Source organism: the organism of the source record quoted next, unplaced genomic scaffold, assembly GCF_019419815.1.
Source record: "Pyrus x bretschneideri cultivar Hongxiangsu unplaced genomic scaffold, Pyrus_bretschneideri_v1 Contig70, whole genome shotgun sequence".
NCBI lineage: Eukaryota > Viridiplantae > Streptophyta > Magnoliopsida > Rosales > Rosaceae > Pyrus > Pyrus x bretschneideri.
In genome coordinates this window covers 1310514-1336585 of record NW_025999810.1, presented here as the reverse complement: position 1 = coordinate 1336585, position 26072 = coordinate 1310514, and the positions used below count along the sequence as shown (strand labels likewise).

The following is a 26072-nucleotide window of genomic DNA, read 5'->3' as shown; positions in this document are numbered from 1 at the left end:
ATACATGTATATTTATGATTCATTCAAGCAAGTAATCAAATCAAACTCAATATAATGATTCGTACAACAATTACAAGACAGATATCGCTAACAGAAATTATTCATCATAAAATAAACTAGAGTGAATGCAATTAACATTTCATTTGCAACTTTACACGTTAGATATCCGTCGGTACTTGACCATAACATTAACAAAGAACTAAATGTGACTGGGAAAGAGCCCTTTAGCCTCTCCAAAACCATAATGGTCATACAAACAATTCTGAAGGAAGGCTAACCTCAGTAAGATGCTTTTGTAACCAATTGTAGTAGCACGAATTCTTGAAAAGATTGGTCACAACACGAAAACTTGTTAAGAGATTAGCAGGAAGTGGTGAATTTGTTGCAACTTTTCTTGTCAACTTCGTTAGTAAATCTGGTTAGACAACAAAAGGTAAGAAATAGAGATAAAAGTTGGAAAGGACAGCAACAACGAGAAGCTTGAGATTTACAACATTGTTAATGTTTTGCTTATACCATATGTAGCAGGCATTTAAAGATATCAACTTAGGCATGTTCCTAGAAGATCTGCCCTCATCAAACAGTCTTTTTTACTTTTTTGGGTCTTTCGACAAGTAAGTATAGCATGGGATATTTGTAGCATGAATACCATCTTCAGCTTCAAGATGCTGCCCCATCAGGGTGAAGGACAATCATCCTCAAAGTGTCAATAACTGCAGATATAAAATAAACAAATATACTTGAGTAGGCAAAATAATTTGTGAAACACAAGGTGTCCACACGATAAAACAACACACCCACAGACTTTTAATATAAAAAAGGACGAGCATTCAACAATTCACATTAAAAGTAAGCTTATTGATCTTGTACTAAGAAAATCTTGTATATGCTGACTCTTATTACCATACTTATGAAGAAGGAGATGATATCAGCAGTTGAATAGAGTATGAAGTTGCCGCAATCCCAATGCAGGACTTAAGACCTTTTAAAAATGAAAAATCTACTATATACTCTTATACTCGTATCATTCATGTCCTTTTCTCTTTTCTCTACCATTTTTCATTTTTTTTAACCTGTAGCCATCAATCATAAAGCTAAGGATCCACTTAAGCTACATGTGTAAAGAAATGAGGTAACCTGCAACCTGGCAGGGTTCAGTATAATGCCAAAGAGACAATCAGCCACGAGCCAATTCAAAAGAGTTGAATCAATTTGACATTGAATAGTCATTAGATAGTATGAACCATCAAGTTATTAACTTGCGTTCATTCTTAAACAGTGATTTCTTTTAGTGTTAACTTGTAACCTGAACAGATGGAGTAAATGTTCTCCAAGACCTCAAAAAAATGAAGAGATCTATACATAAAATTCCTCAAATGTTAGCACACCAACCTGGAAATAACATTGTAACTGGCCATGATTTTAGCAGTCTCAGCAACAAAGCAATGTCAACTTCGGCAAATTTACTAGAATGATAATGTGACGTGTCCTTCAATATTTTAACTATAGCACCCAGCCTGGAATTCTCAACCTCGTTTGAAGACGAGTTCTTCTTTTCCTTCAACAGATTACCAAAGGTTCCATTATTCAGGAAAACACCTATGGTTAATATAAAGAAAGAGACACAATTCTATAACAGAAGCGGAAAACTTCTTGTTCCAATCTGCTCCCCAGGTTGGGCGAGCTTGGAATTTAAAAGCAATATAAATAAAACAAAAAAATACAAATAAACTAATAAAAATATTAATTTGGAGTTAATGAAAACCCTATCATGCACTATGAAAGGAAAAAAAAAGAAAAAGAAAACAAGTTTTGATGGAACTACAATTTCTGCAACATGTATAAATAACGACGAAAATAAATATCAGAAAACAGTAAAAAACATAAATTGGAACCACAATAGTTTCTATGAAAATATGATTGTTATATTAGTATCACCCAGGTCTAAAAAACAGTTCATTCCTTTCAATCTAAGAAAGTGACGAAACCATAAAGTATAATGATGTGGAAAACGTGAATAAATAAAAACCTAAAAGTGACTAATTTAGAGTGCACATGTGAGTGGGATTGAACCCATTATCACACAAGTGATGTCAGAGCATAAATAAATTGCAGTAAAAAAAGAGTAAGGACATTTATATCGAAAAGAGAAGTATCCTGCATAACAGGTTTTACCAACAATCATCATCGCCACGAAATCTCTGCCACTAAAATCCTAGAGGGATGAAAAATAAGGGTGAGTGGGTTTGAAAATAAAGCTTTGTAAAGCATTTTCAAAAAATGTAACCCCTCGCTGTAAAACAAGTATACGGTTTCCCAAAAACATTATAATAATAGTATGTAATAGGTACCCTACAGCACAAGTGAGCTAAAGGATGTAGGCACAACAACAAGGTATCTCAACATAAATCTCAATTCGTTACTATAAGAAATCAATGCTCATTAATTTATGTAGGCACACAAGTCCATTGCAGAGATATTCAAACAATGGAACAGGCTGGGTGTAGGTTTTATATTTAAGAACTACATCAAGTGAGTTGCACTAGTCGCATTACAAACGAGTCCAAAACATCACATAAAAGGACAAGTTGACATCTAACTCCGAATCCAAAGTGAATGTAAATGGTGCATGTAAACTACACGTGAAGCTGGTCCTTCACCCAAGACAGTACAAATAACTAAGAGACATCGTGCAAACATGTAATAAATGAGCAAATAAAATGCAAGTATGTCATGCCACAAGTTTATGCTCACAAATAATGTTAAAAACATACGGTGCACGAAAATACTATTTGTAAAGCTAAATGTGGCAATGTCACATCATAGTATATAAAAGCAGTTGTTGAAAAAAGATCACATATATATACACACACACGTAAAAATGAAAAAACCCACTCGTAGATACATGTAGGTTGTAACCATCTAACTATTATGCTCGCGACACTCCTCCGGGTGGTCCTCTCCTATACGAGAAATTACTACACTAATTACCAAACTAATAATAATTAATTTCATAAACCTAATTTCCTTTAGTTTGCTCAAGAATAGAATTTTCATCGAAAATTTGGGAAGAAATTCAAATGCCCCGTTGGAGCCTTTACACAACCAAATTTAACCCATAATATATCCAAACGAAGCTTAGGACGAGAGGAATAAGATTATACCCATTTTAAGCCAAAAGATGGCTGGAGCTTGCGGAAATGCCCTGAAAGTTACGGCCTGAGTTGGAGTTCTTCGTTTTCGTCGATTTGGAAGTGGATTTGAGCATGCAAGCTCAAACCCATGGCCTAGGGGTTAGGGGTAGTCATTCTACACCTTCAAACTTAACCAAATCAACAAGGTTTGGCTAGGCTTGGCACGGAAAATCCTATAAATTGCCGGAAAACATGGTGGGTCGGATATTCGTCCTTTAAAAACACAGAAACGTACGTCCAAGCTAGTAAAACACACTGGAAGACTCAAGGTAAAGCTTGAGGGTGGAAATCTTAAGTTTACCGTGGCCGAAGAAGTTTCAATTTGCCGGAATTCGTTGAAAGCCGAAACAGGAAATGTGTTTTCGTCCGAATGTAGCACCACCAAGGAGTTGCAAAGGATGATAGATAATTTTTCGGAGAATTTTGGAGGTGTTGGTGGAGCTTTGGAGTGGTGGTGGTGAAGTTCACCAAGAGTTAGTAGCCTAAGCCTCAAAAATCTTATGATCGGCCCTGCCTTTTGCTCCAACCAAACTAAAAATGAAAGAAACTTAGGGTGTGTTTGTTGCACCGGAACTATCTCCTGGACTAGCTTCAGGGACTAAGCTAGACTGACTTAGACTACACTAAGCTGGACTGACTTAGTGAAGCGTTTGATGCAGTGTCGGACTAAAAAAAAGAATAATAACAAACTACAATATTATATTTTTTTTAATTCATATCTAATAATATTACCTTTTTTATTTTAAAAAAAAAACTCTCCCTTTCTTTGGAAGCCTCCATCTTTTTCTCTCTCTTTATCTTCCTCGTTCTCTCCGTCCCACGCTCTCCTTCCCTTCCCTCTTTTTTTCTAATTAATTGCCAAATTTTTTTCTACAAAACAAAGAATTGAGCTTGGTTTTTCAAATTTTTGTTTGGTGCAAAATTCCAATTGGAGAGAGCTTTCCAAGTCCGTGGATTCAATCGGAGTGGCAAAACCGGCCTGCAGCGATGCTTGGAGAGCTGACCGACGACGAGTCGAGGTTTGTGGAGTCGGGGAAGTGAGAGACAGTAATGGCTTGGAGTCGAGGTGAAGCGAAGAACAGAAACGGGACTACGAATCCCCTTGTTTTTGGTGGCTCTCGTTAAGTCCACCTAGTGAAGGATTAGTCGGTACAAGTCTGGCTTAATCCCATTAAACACAATCCCAATTTACACCAAACATAGGTCTACTAATTCTAGCTCAGTAGTTCGGTCCAGTGAAACTTAAGCTGACCAAACAAACACGCCCTTACAATGCTTAGGTATTTTCTGAGCAAATCGAGATTTGATAACGACAAAAGGCGACCTTTGTCAACAACAAAACACAAATTTATAAACAACCGAAGCAGAGATTTGAGACCGAAAAAAATTTAACATCGACAACAACAGATAATGACAGACTGATATAAAAAACGGAAGCAATAGTTGAAAAAAAATGTGGTCCAGAGCGAGCAATCAATGATGATCGACAGGTGGACTGGACAAATATGTCCTTTTACTGTAGCCAGAACAAATAACAACGAAGGATAAAAAGGAAAGAGAGTGCAATTTCATCATTTTACTATTAATAAATAAATAATATGAGGGCACAAAATAGACAGTTGAGATCGAACAAAGGGCACTTTCATAATTTTATGTACAAAGAAGGCAACAAAACGGGACAACAAGAAGAGACAAAGGGTATTTATGCCCTTCAATGAACAGGGCCAAAAAAACTAGGTTTTAGTATATGTATAATTTGAGACAAATAAGGTTCTTATCAAATATTGTAGTTCTATTAAAAAAGTGTTGAAGTTTAAGATTAACATGTAATCTTATAATGAAAATTCAATAAACCATCTAAACTAGTACAAAATATACTAATGCATCATTAACATTTGTAACCGATAACACAAAGATAAGTAAATTAAAATCTAAATGCACAGGTAATTAATTTTTTGGTGTTACTATTTATTAACACACCAAGACATATCAACTATTTTTTCTGCCTATATTCTAACATGTGGAATAATACACCAAGTTATAAATATTTTCAGTAGTACAAAATTTTCGCGAACAAACAGAGACTTATCCTTTAATAAAGGATCTAATGGAACCAGAAGGAGAAACAACATCATAAATTAAGTTAGGGATTTTATCTTGTAATGGAAGCAGGGCTAGCCCTAAGGGTAGTTCATGTAGGTGCCCGAGGGCCCCCCAAATTTTTTATATATTTTGTAATTAACATATAAATATAGAAAAAGTAAGAAATATCATAATCCATTTGTTGGTGTTGTGAAAATGTTCAGCTTCTTTTTTTCTTTGGGGCTTTGAGTTCAAAACTTGGAGCTACCTTTTTCGTCACTAGGTTTATCTCTTTTTTTTTTTCAAATTTACTCCTAATCTATGTGTCCAAATGCATATAAAGTTACAAAACTCAAGTCCCCTTCCGATCTTTTTTTCTTTCAATTTCCCAACCTCTCAATATCTATCGAATGTCTAAATCAACTGTCACATGATCTTGAAGATTGTACTTTAAGGTAATCAAAACTTTGAGTTTATATTTTGCTTTTCAATAATTTATTATGCAATGGATTATTTTTGAATAATTGATCTGTTAGTGTGGTGTTGATTTATTAAAAAAAAAAAAGAATAATTGGCGTTGTTGAATTTATTATACTCATCAATGAAGTTTTATTGTTCCTTACCTTCTTAATTATCAAGTTTTATTGTTCTTCACTCTTAATTTTAGACTCTTAACTGCAAACATTTAGTACATTTGAGTTTAAAAACGTGACACGTGTAATTTTTAAGTAATGCTTGTATATCTATCTTCTTTTTATATTAATTTTAATGATACTTGATGTGAAATAATTTTTTTACGTATTTAGCTAATTTTTTTAATACATATCAACGTGTAAAGAACTGAGACTAAAAAAACTTTAAGACGTCACTTCGAAGGCTCGCTTAGGGCTCCTAAATTCTCAAGGCCGGCCCTGAATGGAAGTAGTGTGATATGTAATGTAAATTAGGGATGAGAAGAAAATAAGAGTTGAATATTTTTTGCTAAGAAAAGCAACAGAAAATATGAAAAACCAAAATCCCAAAACAAAAAATAATAAAAACGAAAAAAGAAGAAGTGGCATATGATGTGGCGTAGTGTGAAATGGTTTTGAAATCTCTCATTGGCGGCAACCAGTAGGTTGGGAACACGTGTCAACACCATGACGTGCCATCTCCTAAAAGCGGGTGGGTTGGAGACTCGGAGGTGCACGCGGTGCAAACGCGAACAGCTTTGCTCTTGAGATTGTGTGTCAACTTTTTGAAAAGGGATCTTTTCGGATCCCTTCCTTCTAATCTACTAAATCAGTAGATCCGTACCATTAAAATTTGATCCAACAGCTGAAGTTATTATAATTTTTAAAGTGGACTTATGTTTGTAGCCGTTAGATCAAATTTCAATGGCAAAAATCTATAGATTTGGTCATGATGAGTATTTTTTTCTTTCCAGCTATAAATGGTTGCCTGATGAGTATTTTGAATGTATAGTGGTTTTTTTACATTATTGTATTATTATTAGGGGAGAGGAGGGAGAGTTAAAAACTATTACAATAATTTAAGAAAGGGACCGGAACACATGAGATATTGAATCACATGCATGAATGTATAAAGTGTTAAAATCAGCATTCTCTTCATTAACATTTCTTATGTGGATGTTATACTCATTGAAAGCAAATTTCCTAAAAAATATTATCGACTCTTATGATATAAAACTTCAGCTTTTGTCTTCTGACAATTCATTTCTTCTCTGTTCTATTTAGCCATTTGTTCTACATCACATAAGTTCAAATCTTACTTACTCTCCTTTACTAGATGGAAAAAAAAAAAGGGGAAATTCTTACAAGGCATTCTTGTGAAATACAATTTGGAAATTTTGAGAAAGGATAACAATTTTGTTTCAAAAATATTATGGGTCATTCATATCTAGTATCTGATGTTTATCAGAACCTTCAACCCATAAAGTGAAATAACAAGAAGGAAAAGTAGATAAACATGACATTAATTTGAAATATGTAAACCAAAATGTTATTATAAATTTCTTTCAGGACAAAATAAACCATTGAAAGTGAGATTCGAAATCCCAACTTATTCAATTGGGAAGTTAGAGAAATTTTAGATTTGAAATTCCAACTTATTCAATTGGGAAGTTGAGAGATTTTAATGGATTTTTATGGAGTTTAATTGATTTGTAAAGATTCATATAAAATTTTGATTCAATTCCCTCAAAATTTCATGAGAAGAAGTGAGATTTGTATATGCTCAAAATAACTATGAAATCTCTTAAATTCTCTCTAATTCCTCAACTTTTTCAAATTTTTTGAAATCAATTTCTAATTAAATACACCTGAAATGTTACAAAGTTCTTTAAAATTTTAAAACACTTGGTTTTAAGTGACTAAAAAGTTTATTTTCAGTATGAGGGTATTTCAATAATTCTGTAAACAATACAAACCCAACTCAAAATCTTTACCTTTTAGAAACATTAATGAAAATGACTTGAAAACTTTGTATTTTAATCAAAATGACAAAAAAGTGTTGTAAGTGAATAGTACTAGAAGTGACTTTTTAGAGTAAATATATCACTTTGATTAAAAATAAATAATACCGAAAGTGTTTTGTTAAAACTTTTATCTATTTTCTTGGTTCAATAAGGAGGGACCGTCGTTCTTCTCTTCAAATTTGTGGCGCTTGACTTGTTCTGCACTGTTTTGGCTTGCCATAAGAAAAGTAGACCAAAAAGCCAAAGCCCTTGGTCTGAAGCTTCTTCTACCACCCCCAACCCTTCAACAAATTCAGGGTCAGGAGGTAACCGTTGCTTTGCGCGTTAAAACAGTAAACTCAGCCACAAACACAAAACACCCTCACAGATATTGGTTTTTGGAGAGAGAAAGTTAAAGATAAATGCAGCCTAGTAATGTTTCTTAGAGAGAGAAGGGACATTGCTTCCCGCATTTTCCATGCCTATTTCACTCGTTTCTCCCTCATGCGTGCAAGTTATTCCCAAAATCTTAAATCTCAAAAACCCAAACCCCATATTTTCTTTCCCATTAAAATCTCCTCTTTCTCCTTAAACTTCCTTATTCATCTCTCTCACACACCATTATTTTCCTTTTATTTGAGCAAAACCCATCATCTATTTTATCGATTTGCTTTATTTGTTCTCGGTGGCTCTTGTTTATTGAGGTCGGTTGGAAAAAGCTCAAAAGGTTTGCTGCTTTTAATGCTTTTACACACTGATTTGTGGAGGTGAAGTCTTTCAAGGTTGATTTTTCTGTATAAAAGGTTTAAATTCATTGGATTTGGCCAAGTGGGTTCGGTTTAGGATCTGCAACTCCTTATTATTTTTGCAGAAATCTGGCGCTGGAGATTGATTTGGGGAAGATTTTCATGGTTTTTGTTTTCTGGGTTTTGCTTGTTTAGATCTAGATTGAAGCCATGGGAAGCCATATGAGCAAGAAGAGCGCTGAAACATCATCCTCTGCAACCAATCTTCATACAAATTTGCAGTACACAACTGATCAATTGAGTTCTTACGAGGCAGCTTGCAAGCTCGATGCAGACTTGCAATCCTTCGACATGAATCTCCAAACCCGAACCAATCATGTCATCAGCACAATTGCGGCAGGAGTCCAAGTCCGAGCCCTCTCGTTCGATTCGCTGAAGGAGGTGACAGGATGCCTGTTGGAGATGAATCAGGAAGTTGTGAAAGTTATCTTGGGGTGCAAGAAAGACATATGGAAAAATCAGGAGTTGTTTGAGCTCGTTGAGGAGTATTTTGAGAACAGCTTGCAGACTTTGGATTTCTGTACTGCGTTGGAGAAGTGCTTGAAGCGAGCTCGCGATAGCCAGTTGCTTATTCTCGTTGCGCTTCAGCGATTCGAGGAAGAAACCGAAATGGGAGGCGGTCAATACACGAGGACTTTGGAGGAGTTGAAGAATTTCAAGGCGATAGGTGATCCCTTTACTGAAGAGTTCTTTCAGATATTTCAATCTATTTATAAGCAGCAAATACTAATGCTCGAGAAGTTGCAAATGCGAAAGAACAAGCTCGATAAGAAACTCAGATGTATTAATGCTTGGAGGAAGGTCACGGGTATGATATTTGTTGCTACATTTGCTGCTGTGTTGATTTGTTCTGTTGTGGCGGCAGCCATGGCTGCTCCGCCGGTTGCAGCAGCTCTAGCTGCGGCTAGTTCTATCCCGGTAGGCTCAATGGGGAATTGGATTGACTCTTTGTGGAAAAACTATGAAAATGTTTTGAGGGGTCAAAAGGAAGTGATTAGTTCAATGCAAGTAGGAACTTATGTTGCCATTAAGGACTTGGACAACATTCGGGTTCTCGTTGATCGATTGGAAATTGATATCGAGTCCCTCTTGCACAATGCAATCTTTGCCATTGACGAAGAAGCTGTGAAGGTTGCAATAGAGGAGATTAAGAAGAAGTTGGGAGTATTTATGAAGAATGTAGAGGATTTGGGAACTCAAGCTGATATCTGCAGCCGCGACATTCGAAGAGCAAGGACTGTGGTTCTGCAGAGGATCATCAAACATTCCAACAACTGAAGACGACCCTCATATAACCAGTTTCTGTTTTGATGTTCCGAGAAATTTCGAATTTGTTTAACTTTCTTTTTTTTTTTTTTTTTTTTGCTTCCATCTTATTTGTTCATTCTTTAGATTGTAACTTGAATCCAAACAACTGGATTCGTGTATATAAGAAATAATGCAAGATTATATAGCATTTTACCTTCTGTCTCAATATTTAGGCAAGAAATGGACTTTAGTTAGTTCCGAATTAATGACAACATTTTGTCTTCAACCTCCTAATTGATTGCTAGATTTGATGAAATCTTTCGGTCCATAACTTTGTGATCTCATGGATTTTCGGAATGTCGTCTGGAGTAAGAAGTCTCTTTTCATTTGGATTGCCATATAGGCATCTTTCTTCTGTTTAAAGCATGCTTAATTGTTACAAGTTGAGAGTTGAAACTTGCAAGTTCCAAGAGGAGCAAGGTTATAGTCTCTCCCTCTATGGTTGGTTTCCAAGTTCACAACCAAGCCAACTGTATGCAGTTCTCTTGTATCCAAGTATTTTTTGCGGTAATGAGGAAAAATTCTTATGATTCATTTAATCTCGTACAAAAACTCAAAAAATCACATGTATCTGGTAAATTTAGGTTTTTTTTTACATTTGTTATGCTTAAATTTACAGCTCGTCTTGTGCTCACTTTTTCCCACCGAGCCAATTGTATGGTTTTGTATGCATGAATTTGCAATGAAGTTATTTCTTAATTGCAGATTGATCGTAATCATTTCTGTGGTTAGAGTAGTGACCATCTCATTGTCGCTTGCCTCCTTACATTTTGGTAGAATCTTCAATCCTGTAGTTCCTGAAGAAAAAATAGATGTGATCAAGAACAGAATTCAACCCAAAAAATAATCCTTGTCGGTAGGAATCTAGGACGAGATTCACAAAGAAAAAAAAAAAAAAAGAAACTTCTTCATGTTGAAACACAACATCGAACTCGTTCATACTGAAAACGAGAACATCTCACAATCTAAAGGTCCCCAACCTGATAATTTAACTAGGGTGACAAGCCTCCAACAGCATTGTGAAACTTTGGTACTTGCGTGTGCCCAAACGCAGACATGATCTCTCATTTCTGTCATCTGGTTATGTATTGAATCTCTCCATACTCTCTCAACAATTCAAGCGCCTTCCTCACTTTCGTAACTATGGGGGCATAAGCTGACATGTCCCCTAACGCATTCCTCATCGTAATCTTGTTTTACGACATCTTTGACAAGCTCCCTAAGTTGAAATCTGCCAAAGCAAACAGATCCACAGTTTCTGTGAACAAGATCAAGGCGGAACCATCAACTACTTGCTCTCAAACTATTTGGTTCAACTTGCAAGAATCTATCGGCAAGCAAGACTTGTAATGTGGGTACAATCACCGTAAAATAATACTTCGCATTCAACCTAAAGGAGAACTAGAGAAGCAAAACACGAGATCTTTCATCTAGATAGTCTGTAAAATTAAACCATAAATTGATAAATAATAGGTGACTTGTAATACAAGAAAGCTATAACTCAAGTTACACTTTGTGTATTTGTAACTACAACCTCGAGAGTATTCTATATGTGAAATATGCAACTACTAATTTCATATGGTCAAATAATGTTCCATTTTTCATGTGAAATATGTAACTACTAATTTGGACGCGTATATGGGTAGATCTATAGTATGGCAAGCGAGGGTAGCTAGCTACTAATACCCTAAATGTAATCCTAACATATCTCTAATTTAAAAAAAAAAAAAAAGAAAAGAAAGAAAAACCCTTCCCACTCCCACATTCTCTATCACTCTCTTCCTCTCTCCTTCTATTTCAAAAATAAAAATAAAAAATTTTCTCACATACTTTGTGTGTGCCCATATGCTCATATGCTAGTGTATACTAAAATACCACTTTGGTATGCAAATTTTAAGAAAGCACAAAAATTGAAATGGGTAGTCCATATTGGTATCAGTCCTATTCATTGATATTCCCTTTTTTTTTTTTTTTTACCCATTCTTGGGTAATATTCTCCCAATTATATTGGAAAATGAATACAAAGTGGCCCTTTTTCTGTGTATCATGTTATGTATAGTTTCTATATATTTAGTTTTTTGTATTTCAATGTTTACACTTCTCAATGGTATATGAAACCAATCGTAAACGAAAAGAAATAGGGGTAAAATCGGAAATCCACTGTATCTAAGCTACAGTGATTTCCCCACCTGCTTTGGTATATATAGATTTTGCCATTAAAATTAAATAACCAAAAATCCATACCTCTATTTTCTCAGATCCCTCTTTCTTCCATTTCTCCATCTCTCAATCGGCCGCTGCACCTCACTGAATCGCGAGCTCAGAGACGACGTGCCGTTCAGGCCGTAGAGATCCCGCACCCCCGCCAATGGAGGCTTCTCCGCAAGGCGGATTCGACAGTGACAAATCCAAGTCCTCCTCTCCCATCTCCGTCGTCTCCAATTTCTGGAAAGGTAATTTTCAATTTAATGTTAAGCTTTCAGTTGAAGCTTTAGAGTTGCAGTTTTGCTTGAACAATTTGAGAATGGTAGCTCTGTAAGGAGCCGCAAGTTTTTCTTAATGTCAGCTCTGCAATTTGCTTATTGGATTCTGCCTTACTGGCAATACAAGGAGAAAATAAGCTTTGGTTTATGCTTCATTTCAATCAGATATGTGTATATACACACACACACACAACGTTTGTATGTATGTATCAGTGTAAATTGGCGCTCACAATTTGTTAACATTTTTTAGAGAAATGGTGCAAATGACTAATTTTATTGGGCGTTATCAAGTTTTGTGTTGAATCACTAAATATTCAAGTAAAAATGTAAATAAATATCGTGATAGTTGTGAGAGTGGAATGAATTTATTGAGAAGAAATTGCGGAAGGGCTTAAAATGTTGCATAGTGGAACTAAAAGATATTCTGTGATGGAGGTTGGAAAACCGTTGAGTTTGGTTTAGCATCTGTTAGGATCGGAATGATGCCTCACGGATTGACCGCTGTGGCGACCAAGGTATTTGGGTTGTGAACCAAAAGTAACAGGAATGTCATTGCTGAAAAGTTGAAAACTTGATATCAATGGACGCTTTTGTGTTTTTCTTACAGATTTTGACTTGGAGAAGGAAAAAAGTGTATTGGATGAGCAAGGGCTTAGGATAGCTGAAAATCAGGAAAACAGCCAGAAGAATAGGCGGAAGCTTGCGGAAAGCACTAGAGGTATGCCATTATATCTTTATCATGACCACAGTTTACTTCAGTTTACATTAGTTGGTCTAGTAAGGGAAGAGGACCACGTTTCCATGGGCCAGTGTGAATTTCTTCTTGAAAGTGCAGATATTGGGTACCTTTGCAAGGAGGCCTTTTTCTGTGTTTTAATTGTTTCATCTCACTTTTGCAGTTTTGCATGATGGAAAACATGTTTGTTAATTTACAAATTGCTTTTCTGACAGATTTCAAGAAAGCGTCACCGGAGGAAAAGCTAAATCTCTTTAATTCATTACTTAGAGGTTACCAAGAAGAAGTTGATAATCTTACTAAGAGAGCAAAATTTGGAGAGAATGCTTTTCTTAACATCTATCAAAAACTTTACGAGGCTCCAGATCCTTATCTGGCGCTTGCTTCAAGTGCTGTAAGTACTAAGTACCACCATCATACTTAGTGTTTTCTAATATTTCTGAAATATCAAACCTGATTTAATACATGCTTTGATCTTTAATACCTTAAATTGAATGAACTTCAATGATGTTCAGTGACCAAGCAGATATATATGCATGAAATGATTGTACATAACTCTCAGGAGATTCCATTGAACTCTACAACTTGCTCTTTAAATTATGTTTTGGGTGATTTTGAAATCAAAATTTGCTTGGCCAGCTCTATGGCCATTGCGGGCCATGGCGATTTTGCTGTCTATTTTTTGAAGTTCATAAAATAACAGCAACAACAACAACAACAAAGCCTTATCTCACTAAGTGGGGTTGGCTATATGAATCCTAGAATGTCATTGCACCCGGTTGTGTGCCATGTCTTATGTTAGATCCATGTAGTCCAAATCTTTTCTTAGAGTCTCTTTCCATGTCTTCCTAGGTTTTCCTCTGCCCTTTGGCCCTCTGTCTCGTACTCTCATTTTCTAACTGGAGCATTTGTAGGTCTTCGTTTTACATGTCCAAACCACCTTAACCGATTCGCTCTCATCTTTTCTTCAATTTCAGCTATTCCTAATTTGCCTCGGATATCCTCATTCATAATCTTGTCCTTTCTCGTGTGCCCACACATTCAACGAAGCATTCTCATCTCCGCTACACTATTTTTGTGTATGTGTTGATGCTCAAAATGAGTGTAGCAGAGATGAGAATGATTCTTTGGATGAGAATTAGAGCAAAAAAAAATTGCTTCAAGTTAAAAACTTGATTTTGTAAACAAGTGTAGTTTAATCAATAAAAGATATGAGAATTAGAACAAAATTGTGTTGTGACTCTTGTGAGCCCAATTGAAGTATCATTAGTGTTGGCTGAGCAATGGTTTCATATAGAATATAGATGACCTGGAAAGTTTTATTATTAAATTACTGCATCCCTTATTTACCACATATTGTATCTCTTGAGCGTGTGCTATGCTCTTTTTGTAAGCTGTGCCTTATGGGTATGTTTTTGAAAATCTTTATTCATCTCATGCAGGAGCAAGATGTGAAATTGTCTGAACTAGAATCTGAAAATAGGAAAATGAAGGTTGAGCTTGAAGAATTCCGGACAGAAGCAACTCATTTAAAAAATCAACAGGCAACAATAAGAAGACTTGAAGAGCGAAACCGCCAGTTAGAGCAACAGGTTTGTAATTACTAGTTTCTTTTGTTATTTAACAAGCATGACTATACCTTCTCAAGTGGTTTGAAGTTTTTCTCTTTCTCTCAATATAGAATTTATTTGAGTCGCGGTGTGATATTTTTAATAATCACATCTTGCCATCTCAAGTTGGATATATTGGTTTGGTTGATAGGGTTTCTATCAGACTTCCTCTGGTGAGCTATCTCTTAGTTAAAGTTAGATGTAATCATGTAAACAGTTTTGAAACTGAAGGTGGTCATTACCTTCCTTTAGATGAGAAAGTTCATTGTGACTTTGTTATAATTTCAAATTCATTGTTGTTTCTCTGATTTCATTGTGACTTTGTTATAATTATCGCTGGAGCATTTGGCCATAGTGAAATCAACAGATTTAAATTTTAACATACGTTTTTAACCAGTGGTGATACCTCCCTTTTAATGTGTGAACTTTCTCATGTTCTGTTAGATGGAGGATAAAGTTAAAGAAATTGTGGAGATTAAGCAACGCAGTTTTGCGGAAGAGAACCAGAAAATACTTGAGGTCCTAAAAGAAAGGTAAAAATTCCTGACAAAGATTTATGGGAATGATACCAAGGCAAAACTACACTATATCTCTGATTGGTTTTGTTTTGCGCCTTTTAATGTCTTTATTAAAAGCTGTATTGTCTTTTTGCGTATCTTGATTTGTGATCTGTTCACTTTATACAGAGAGCAATTGTTGCAAGATCAATTACGACAAGCTAAAGACAGTGTTTTCAATATGCAGAAATTACACGAACTTGCTCAAAGTCAATTGTTCGAGCTTCGTGCTCAATCAGGTGAATTTTAAATTTTCTCATTTCTTCCGGGTTATCTAATCTCTGCATTCAATATAATAAATTTTCTTGAAGCTTCTCATGTTTTCTCTAATCTTTTCAGATGAAGAGAGGGCAACCAAGCAATCCGAGGTCAATCTTCTGATGGATGAAGTTGAACGGGCTCAGACACGGCTTTTTAGTCTTGAGAGGGAGAAGGTGTGTGCTAAACCCAATATATTTTTACGTCACTAGATTGGAGTTGTTCATAATCCACTTTCAACGTTAGTTATTTATTCTTTAGTTGTAGCTGCTGCGTTGTAGTTTTATCTCTTTTGTGCAAACAGGTCTTACATTGTAACTTTTATTACTTTTTAAGGTCCAAGCTACTGTAATCGTTGTTTATTCAGTTTCTCGCTTTTGCTTCTTGCAGTAAATGGTTCCTCATTATTGAAGCCCCCTTTTTCATTGAACATTTTGCAGGGATTTCTGCGTTCCAAATTACAGACAGCAAACGATGACACTGAAAATAAGAAAAGGTGAGGTAGTTCAGTGTTGTATTTTGTATGTCCCCGGAAACTATTGTCTCAATTTGTTTTTCTTTTCTTTCAGATGGTAGTTATTTGATTCCATGAATTGTAGAATATAGAAGTTTAGAATCTTCAATCATTGCAATACATAATGCTTATTAAGTAAATTTTATCATTTGGCGTCTATTGTAAGGATTCTGTGTATTCTATGTGAAAAAATTGCTTCCTTAAGAAATTAAGTGTAGTCATCATCTCGTTATTGTAAAACTTAGAAGAAGGTGTGTACTGAACCCAATATTTTTTATGTTACAAGGTTTGAATTGTTCACAATTCACTTTCAAGGCTTGTTATGTATTCTTTATTTATAGGTGCTGCATTGTAGTTTCATAGTCTTTTGTTTTATGGACCGTTGAAAATAGAAAAGTCCCTCCTTCTTTTAGAAATTTAGAATTTTCAATCCTTGAAATACATAATGCTTATTAAGTGATCATTTGTCCTGTACTGTTAGGATTCTGCTTAATCTGTTAATAATGTTGCTGTCCTAAGAAACTAAGCATAGTGACATAGTCCTCGTCTTGTTATTGGTGAAACCTAGAACTTACAGACAAAAATAAAAAGGCAATAGAAAAGATCATTTTCCATTCTTATTCACTGAACTATCTGATTTAATCGTGTTTCTGGTATTAGATATTTTGATGTTCTTCAGTTTTTACCTTGCTCTGTATGTTGGATTGTTATGGTATTAGATATTTGAAGTATCCATGTTTTGTTCCTCCATTGAGATTAAGTCTTTATATGGATTGGTTCTGTTGTTTTTGAGTTATATTTTTTATTTTAAGTTTATTGCTGTGCCACAGTGATGTTGATTCAACTAGCGTCCTTGAGAATTCTTTAATTGCTAAAGAGAAGATCATTGCTGAACTCAACATGGAACTTCACAATATTGAAAGAACGTTATCAAATGAAAGAGAAGAGCACTTGAACGAGATCAAGAGGTTGAATGCACTGCTCATTGAAAAGGTATACTTATTAAGAACATAAGAAAAAGTGCTGTTAGGGATTGAACATTGAGTGTTTTAGATAGTTCTTTATTTAAGCTCTATGATGCTCCGGAAACCCAAGTCATGAAGTTGCCACCCTCTTATTTGATTTCCTGTATTATGTATCACCCTCTCATTTAATTTCATGTATTATATAGTTGATCTTCCAGCTCCCGTAATGTGCTGCAGTTATCTTTTTTTATTTTTTGTCTCTATTGTGTAAGAACTTTATCAACCCCCATTTAATTTAGGAAGCTGCTCTTGAGGAGATGAAGAAAGAGCTTCAGGCACGGCCAACAACAAAACTGGTTGATGATTTGCATAAAAAGGTTAAAATTTTGCAGGTAATGCCATCTTTCTCCTATATTAATTAGCTTGGAAGTTGCCTGTTATCATTTTAGCTTCAGTTTTGTAACTGTTATCAGAAGTTTTTACACTTTCGAGTTGTATTGTTTAGTTGTTTATACCTGTGGTCAATGTTGCTTGGAGAAATCAAATTACATATTTGGTGAGGAAACTAAGCTCTATCTCTAAGAAAAGTTGAATTCATTGTACACAATGCCGGAAATCAACTCACTACTGCATCATACCTTCAGTGTTTAATGTCTAGAGTATGTCATTTAGTAGTCTACGACTCTACAATGAGAATTCACTTATGGGGCTGCTATGAAAAAAACTTTGAAATTATTAGATCAAGTTTGTTAATTTAAAATGGTAATTTGGCATTACTGAGTAAACCAAGGGTGCATTTGTTTGGCTTCGTTAGCCTTCACTGGACTACACTAGACTAAATGCTAGTGAAATCTGGTGTTTGTTACAAGCAGGGACTAGTTTTAATGAGACTAGCCCCCTGACTAAACCGGACTACACGCTTCACTAGAGGGTCTTAGCAAGACCCTCCAAAAATGGGCGGACTGCTAATCCCGACTCTGCAACGCTTCACCCCTGCTTCGCCCTCCCATCTTCTCATTTCTCGCTTCCACAACCCCTTCAAACCCAGATGCTGAAAAATTCAAAACAAAAAATAAAAAATTATGCAGTCTTTCCCTTTTCAAAACCAGATCTAACTCCCAAAATTTCAACCCAGAAAATCAGAAAACCCAAAAAAGCCAGAAACCCAGAACCCAGAAAATTCAAAAAAGCCAGAAACACAGAAAACTCAACCAAAGCACAGAAGGGAATGGAGGATAAAGAAACCCAGAAAATCTGAAGACCAGGCAAAGGAAACAACAAAGGGAACAGCAAAGATAAAGGCCAAAACAGCAGCCAAAGGAATAAAGGGAATAGAGGATAGAGAAACAGGTTGCTCTTTGGTATGATATTTTGAGATTTGCAATGAAATTTCTGAGATTAAGTGAAGAGGCAGAGAGAGATTTGGAAGAAAACGTTGGTTCTCTTCTTGTAAAATGTAATGGCAGATCACTTTTGAGTGAAACATTAATTAGGTTTTTAAAAATTAAATAAATACAAAATAATTTTATAATATAATATTTATTTTGGGATTTATTTTTGTGTTTTTGTTTATAAGGAAAAAGTAAATTAAAAACGATAAAAAAATTATTTGGGTCCTAAAATATTTTAGTCCATAGTTTAGTTTGGCAGTACAGCAAACACTTCACGATTACTATCTAGCTTAGTCCTAGAAGCTAGTCCAGACCGAGATAGTCCGGTACAACAAACGGACTAATATTCTAGTCCATCTATTACTAAAGTTCGTTGTTAATATATACTTCACATGATTGAAATTCAAGCTCTATTTCAATGATTATTACAAAGGCTTACAACAGTGGTTATATTTTTTTTTTCTTCTTGATTCTTGTCCGTTGAACTTGTAGTTTCTTATATTTAACTCCTGGTTTGTATACTTTACTTGTTCTCATTTATCTTCTGTACGAACATAGAACTCCTAGTTATTTTTCAAACATTGTTCTCCTTTTCTTAAGTACCTCAACAATGTTCTGTTAATCACTGATTAACTTGACATTGTTATATTTGTAGGCAGTTGGTTATAATTCAATTGAGGCTGAAGATTGGGAAGTAGCTACAATTGGGGAAGAGATGAGCAAAATGGAGTCTCTTCTTCTCGATAAAAACCGGAAAATGGAGCATGAGCTCACACAATTGAAGGTATGAAGACATGCATGCAGCAGACACAATGATCGGATTCCTATCTAGCTCTACTCAGAGATAGAACTTGATTTAAATATTTCCCAGGGATCATAGCATGTCTTTCTGTGGGAATCAATCTATGGAGTGTAGTTCAGTTGATGCCTATTCTATTACCGACCTCTCATGTCTGTTGTATTTTTTATTGTGCTGCTTTCAGGTCAAACTTTCAGAGAAAGCATCCTTGCTAGAAAAAGCTGATGGCAAGATATCAGAACTTACAGTAAAGGTTAATGAACAACAAAAATTAATCCAAAAGTTGGAGGATGACATACTGAAGGTGAGCATTGATTACTCATGGTGCCCGTATGAGTGTTACTTTTGGTTTCCATGATATGAACTATTAAGTATCATTATAATCTTGATATTGTCAACATCTTTTGCAGTTGCAATTTTGAGAAGTAGAATTGGTTCAGATTTCATAGAAACTAAAGTCAGCTAATATTGACGTAAACACATTCAAACTCTCATGCATATATGAGCAGAGAATGCATGTAGGAGTACGACTTTGTACTTGAGTTACCCCTCATATTTTCTAAACTTGTACCTTCTACTGCAGGGCTATGGTTCCAAGGATAAAAAGGGAACTCTGTTTGACGACTGGGATCTTTCAGGGGCTAGGAGCACTGAGCTGCCTGAGGTACTCCTCCTCTTCTCCCTACCTCCAATCCCCTCCGCCCCCCGGACATGTACATATCAATGTCTCTCACTTTCACCACCATAAATTTCTTCACATGAAATTTCATGAGTCATGGGATAAAAAAATTTGGAAAATGTAACATCTTTGCTGCAATAATGCAATTTGTGTCCTTCCTGGCTGTTTTGTCGAATTAGTCTTCAATCAAATATTTTCATTTGTTGGGAGTAAATTGACTTGCAACTCCTAAGGTTTGTGTAAGGGATTGAGGTTCAGTTAGTAAGGAATGGATCACAAAATGTCAGATAAGAGCATTATGAAGGCATGTGAGGGGGATTTGCAATCTCTACTTGGAAGGAGTCGTCTACAAATCCCTTTTATATGCTTTTGTAATGCTCATATGGTGCATTTCTAATCCCTCCTATCTATCATTTTTTTATCCATCCTACTAACTTGATCTCAATTCCTCTGGAATTGGGCCTAAAGGTTTAAGAAAGTTTGAAATCACCAAGTTAATCTTGTTCTTATTGGTAATCCTTTTCTGTACCTCAAAAAACAAAGTATAGCAAAATACATGAAGTTTTTTTTTTTTTTCTTCCCTAATGCATTCTAGTGCTTTGGTATGTATAGAACAACATTGGTGATGATTGTCAAATTAGCTCACAGTTATTTTATCACGGGCCTCTTTGGTTTTAGCCTTTTAACTACAACATATTTTGGTAATTACTAATTATACGTGTGAACTGTCTGTTTTTGATACGGTTAAGTTAGTTCTTGTCATTGCACTATGCATTCCATTTTACTCTCTGGTTATCAAGCATTTAGTTTCACATTAATTTGTTTTGTTAACAATACCCTTTCCGAATCAGAATGCAGATCAAGAACACGGTTCCTCGGACCAAGACCAAAGCTCAATGCTTAAGGTTATCTGTAATCAGAGAGATAGATTCAGGACACGCTTGAGAGAGACAGAAGAAGTACGTTGTTAATTTTCAAACAGCTATGGTTGCTTTGGTTTGTAATCTGCCATATCATGTGGCTAGATTACTGGTCTAATCGTGCAACTTTGCTGACTGATTTTATTGTTCTAGGAAATAAGACATTTGAAGGAAAAGATAGGAGTGTTGACAGTGGAACTGGAAAAGACGAAAGCTGATAATGTCAAACTCTATGGAAAGATTCGTTACGTTCAGGATTACAGTCTTGAAAAAGTAGTTTCTAGAGGATCAAAGAAGGTGTTATACTTATCTATTTTTATCCTATATGTGCTTCTAGTTCTCTCTTCTTCTTTCAGACGGAATAGCTTGGTTTTTTTTGGGTCAATTGTCGGAATGTGTGTAGTTCCTCAATGCTTGGTATATTTCAGCCTGCAGAGGATCTTGAAGGTGGTTTTTCCTCAGATGTTGAATCGAAGTACAAGAAAATATATGAGGATGACATAAATCCTTTTGCAGCCTTCTCGAAAAAGGTACTTTCTGGTGAATTTGTAAAGTTTGTTAGCAAAGATGAATATACCCTGTAATCGGACTTACAGATGTATATTTCTTTTGCTGTCTTTTATTTTTTAGAGATCATATATTAACTTATTTCTCTTTTATTATAGGAAAGGGATCAAAGATACAAGGAGTTGGGTTTCAGGGATAGAATTACTCTAAGCAGCGGACGTTTTCTTCTTGGAAACAAGTAAGATCACATGATCTTATTCTCAACTACCCAGACATATATCAGATTTTGCTCATTCTTTTCACGGCAGAGTATTTTGTCATATTGTTCTAATTAACAGTGCAATTCCTGTTCCATAAAAAATGTGCAATTTTTGTTTGTTTGCATCTCTTTAATAGAAGTTTGACAATGACTCTAGTTGCCCAAGTTTGATAATGGCTCGAGTTTCCTGGCCCGATCCTTGTGATTTGGTCATGTATTCCCCAGAATTTGAGGAAATTTTTTATTGTTAAGGAGTGCTAAAACAAATTTTCAGTTCTAATTGAATAACCCTTTAAAAGTGTTTTCTCATGTCTGCATCCAGTTGAAATCATATTCTTTTAGCAAAACATATATGCAAGTGGAAACATCCTCTTTGCAGAGCAAATGTACGGCTGCGTACGATAGGTGTCCCTCCTAATCCTCGTAAATCGGGGAGCCTTGTTGACTTGGGGTCGTCCTTTTTAAAATAAAAAAAACATATATGCAAGGTAATTTAGTTTAACAAGAGAAGAATGATCTTACAGGTATGCTCGGACTTTTGCATTTTTCTACACGATTGGGTTGCATGTACTTGTGTTCACCTGCCTCTACCGAATGTCGGCTTTGAGCTATCTCAGGTATTTTCTGGTTCTGTTTCTTTTCAAGCAGTTTCGATGGTTAATTTTCTCACTGGTTGAAATTTTTCTGTTTTTGCAGCAATGGTCAGGAGGATGTAATTATTGGAGATAAACAACTAAACCTCCCACATGCGATCTAGGATCGAAGACCATTTCAGCCCTACACATGAAAAAGTATGTATATAACAAAAATGACGTCCATTGACCAGGAAAATAAAAGTTGGTGTATACTTAATGTATTTACGGGTTTACTATATTTGATATTTTAATGGTAAGTTTTATCTTTACATTTTGTACCACGGAAGATAATTGATTTTTAATGCCGATGAGAAGGTGGACTTGTCTCCCTGCAATCATATTACCAGATGAGATTATTGTTATTCTTCAGAGCACTGGTAAAACATGCAGCATGAGTTTTTCACTTTTAAGGACGTCCGCGCTGTATCAAATGACGGATTAGCAATAACTTGTGGATAACAAATGTTTGTTGCCAGATTTTTGACGTTAAATTGCTAGCCCTCGACTGAAAAACTGTAGTTTGGGTTTTTTTTTCTTGCAAAATAAAGTGAGTTGAGCCACATGGATGTTGTTAACCTATTATTAGGTTAAGTTCATTCTCTCTCTAAGAGCAAGTTTACCCTTAAAAATGAGTTGGTCCACAGATCATTAGTAATCACCTCAAATGAATAGTTATGACTGATTGAAACAGAAATTGATCAAGTGCATTTTATTCCTAAAAAATGACCTGATCCAAAGTTTGGGTCAGTTGTATTAAAATATTTTTATAAAATAATTTTATTTTTAATTTCAGATAAAATTTTTAATCAATCTTGTCACAGGACGTGTTATTTCTGAAGTACAATTTTGTAGAAGATGGTTAGTATATTATATATAAATCGTTTATTTTTTTTTCTGTATTTTTAAATATATTTTATAATTTTTTTATTAAGTTAATAATCTAGATCGTGGATTTCATAAAGGTTGAAATCCAACATCCCAAAAGTGGACACGCAGCCCATCGTGATTCTGACATTTTTTTTAAAGTCTTGAACGCGTACCCACGTACCAACCCCCCCCCCCCCCCACAAAAAGAAAAAAAAAAAAAAAAAAGAAAGGAATCAGTTGTGGCTGATGTCAACATGATGTGAAATAGGCCGGTTCCTCACTCAACCTATTCTGGGCCGGCCTAGAGACTAGGGTGGACTTGGAGCAGGTCTATTTTGTGGGATGGAGTAGGCTTTTGGGGTGCCATCATATTTTTTTAGACTTTGGGCTAGCCTCCAGAAAAGAGGTGGACTTGCTTTTAATGTAGATAACATTGTTTACCCGCAATGCCAGAGACTTATCTTTGTATAGGCCAAATTAATTTTCAAAGAGTAGTAAGAAATGGAACTGCTTTTCTACAAATGACAGTTTTTAGACAAATTCATAGCTCTAAGTTTAGGGCCTCAGACTTTACGAAATCTTGGAAAGATCTCAAGTTCAGTAGCCAACTTTTTTTTAGACTTTGGAGTGTAGACACCAATTGTAACAACCCGTCTCTAATTTTATAATTTTAATGGTGAGAATTGATAAAAATGCCCCTTGAGGCGAGATACTTGACTTTCGTTAATCGTTATTTTGTGATATGTATGAGCTACTATTTTACTGTATTTGTATAGTACTCGTCGCTACGAATGCGTGGATGCAAGCATAATTGAATTTGGAGTTACGATAAAGATTTTATGAAACTACAAAGCAGAAGGGTATTTTAGTAACTTCACTATTCTAGATATTCTCGGTCCGCGTGTCACATCCTTCCCCACTCTTTGGGATTCCCTCATCTCTCATTTCACTCTCCCTCTTAGCTCCCTCTCGCCTCTCTCTTTGTCTCCCTACAAATGCAGAGAAACAATCAACGTCTTCTATCACCACAACAACTCCCAGGCAAACCACAACAAACCACCATAATCAATGTCATCTATGCTCTAAATACTTGTGTATTATGGGTTCTTCCCACTATTGCACACTCTCTTATTAGCTTAAATAAATTCTGACTTCGATTTAAGTTTATTCATATTTTTACACATCACCTACACTTTAGCTACATCACCTTCGGGTGTTGCCCAGCATGTCTCGACTCCGGTCGGGGTGTGTCAACTTTAATATCCCAAAAAGTAGAGGGCTTGCCACTAAAGTTTGTTGAGTGACATTACAATTCAGTCAAAATTTGCCACATGGTAAGTTTAAATATTCTACCTTTTTTTTTTTGAAGAAGAAGAGTACGATATTCATTGACCAAAGGTGATTTTCCATTGTTTGAAGTCCTGCAGAAGCAGCCTCGTATCGTCGAACATATAACCATAATGACCATTAAATGCTGCACCTGCATTTTTAATGGCAAAAATCACCAACAATGCATCCCCTTCTACCTGAACCTGCTTCATGACCCATCTGCGCAAGAACAAAGTTGCCGCCTTAGCAGCCGCTGCCTCTGCATAAGCACCGATCGCACGACCACCATTCTGCTTACCTATGTTACCAAAACTTGCCCTCCGAGCTTTTCACTACCAACCCACAGCCTCTAATTGACCTTTGCTCATCCCATGATGCATCAAAATTACATTTTATCCAACCATGGGCCGACAACTACCATTTAGTTGTTCTTGCCGAAGAGTTATGCAGTGCCCTTGCATTCCATTTTTTAAACTCAGCCAACCATGTTTGTGCCTTGATTTGGATATCCAAAGGAGAAACCTCAACACCATTCCATGAACTCAACCCTTCCAAATACTCCAAACAAGAACAAGAAGCAAATCAAAGCTTTCCTTGGACACATTTTGCGCCATATACTCCAACCTACGACCAAAGCCTTCCTTAATTAGATGTAAAGAACGGATGCCCAATGGACTTCCAAACCACACCGCTGCCCCTCTAGGACACAGAAGAGCATGTTCAACAGTCTCTACCTCTTTATCACAAAAACCACAAGTCTCGTCCATAATTGCCCGTCTGCTCTTCAGATTAACTTTGGAAGGCAAAGCATTCATATAACCATGCCATACGCAAATTTTCACTTTCCCCGGGACCTTAGCTCGCCACAAAGCTTTCCATAAGAATCTTGTATCACCATTAATCACCGATCCCATAGGCTCATCACCACTCATTCCTGAACCCGATCGAGCCACAAAGTACGCATTCTTCGTAGTGAACAAGCCCTTAGGTTCCTTTGTCCAAATCAACTAATCCGCACGGTAGAATAAACTCAAGGGTATACTCAAAATCAAATCCGCTTCCTCCTCCAAGAACCAACTACAAACTAAAGTTGAATTCCATCGAACCCCATCATCCTCCACCATCAATGATCTCACCGTGAACTCCGGGTACACCTCCACCGGTCTAGGGCTAAGAACTTTGAAGAAGTGTTCTCGTGGCAACTAGTTATCCCCCAAATATGGATTCGTAAACCATCCCCCACCCTCCATCATGCATCACATAAATAATATGCCTAGATGCCGCCACATTACGCCAACAATAGGACGAATTAAGTTTAACTGGAGCCTGTAAGAACTCAGAAGTAGGATAATACAGGGCTTTGAAAATTCTTGCCATAAGAGAGTTCGATTACTGTAGTAATCTCCACCCTTGCTTCGCAAGCAAAGCAAGGTTGAATGCATATAAATCTTTAAACCCCAAACCCCCTTCACTTTTCGGCTTACACAACCTTTGCCATTTAACCCAATGTATTCTCTGTTTTCCACCTTCTCTTGCCCACCAAAACTGGGCCACCATTTGGTTTAGCTCATCACAAAAAGACTTAGGTAGGAAGAATGTGTGCATCGTATACAATGGCATTGCCTAAGCAACCGATTTAATCAAAATCTCTTTACCTGCGCTATTCAACAAAGAACCACGCCAACCGTGCAACTTTTTCCACAACTGATCTTTAATAT

At 36.0% G+C, this 26072-nt stretch overlaps 2 protein-coding genes across 2 annotated transcripts; both read left to right on the top strand.

Annotated features, from left to right (window-relative positions):
* The first annotated feature begins 8111 nt into the window (after positions 1-8111).
* On the top strand, positions 8112-10156 carry LOC103936658 (UPF0496 protein At4g34320-like). The gene has a single exon (XM_048574329.1). It carries the CDS (start codon positions 8688-8690, stop codon positions 9813-9815), a length of 1128 nt encoding a protein of 375 aa, XP_048430286.1. The 5' UTR covers positions 8112-8687; the 3' UTR covers positions 9816-10156.
* A 1914-nt stretch (positions 10157-12070) lies between these two features.
* On the top strand, positions 12071-22493 carry LOC103936659 (protein CASP). Its single transcript, XM_009346506.3, has 19 exons — positions 12071-12298; positions 12936-13046; positions 13280-13458; positions 14507-14656; positions 15119-15207; positions 15361-15470; positions 15571-15665; positions 15930-15985; positions 16834-16996; positions 17268-17360; positions 19015-19143; positions 19343-19462; positions 19742-19822; positions 20689-20796; positions 20911-21054; positions 21186-21287; positions 21423-21502; positions 22048-22140; positions 22220-22493. The coding sequence occupies exons 1-19, from the start codon at positions 12214-12216 to the stop codon at positions 22278-22280; spliced, it is 2049 nt and encodes a 682-aa protein (XP_009344781.2). The 5' UTR covers positions 12071-12213; the 3' UTR covers positions 22281-22493.
* The last annotated feature ends 3579 nt before the right edge of the window (positions 22494-26072 follow it).

What these genes read in the sequence shown, in the direction of transcription:
- LOC103936658 (XM_048574329.1), top strand. Translation starts at nt 8,688, where the DNA reads ATGGGAAGCCATATGAGCAAGAAGAGCGCTGAAACATCATCCTCTGCA.
- LOC103936659 (XM_009346506.3), top strand. Translation starts at nt 12,214, where the DNA reads ATGGAGGCTTCTCCGCAAGGCGGATTCGACAGTGACAAATCCAAGTCC. An exon ending in ACCGCCAGTTAGAGCAACAG is followed by an intron (nt 14,657 to 15,118) that starts GTTTGTAATTAC and finishes ATGTTCTGTTAG; the next exon opens with ATGGAGGATAAAGTTAAAGA. An exon ending in GCTTGAGAGAGACAGAAGAA is followed by an intron (nt 20,797 to 20,910) that starts GTACGTTGTTAA and finishes TTATTGTTCTAG; the next exon opens with GAAATAAGACATTTGAAGGA.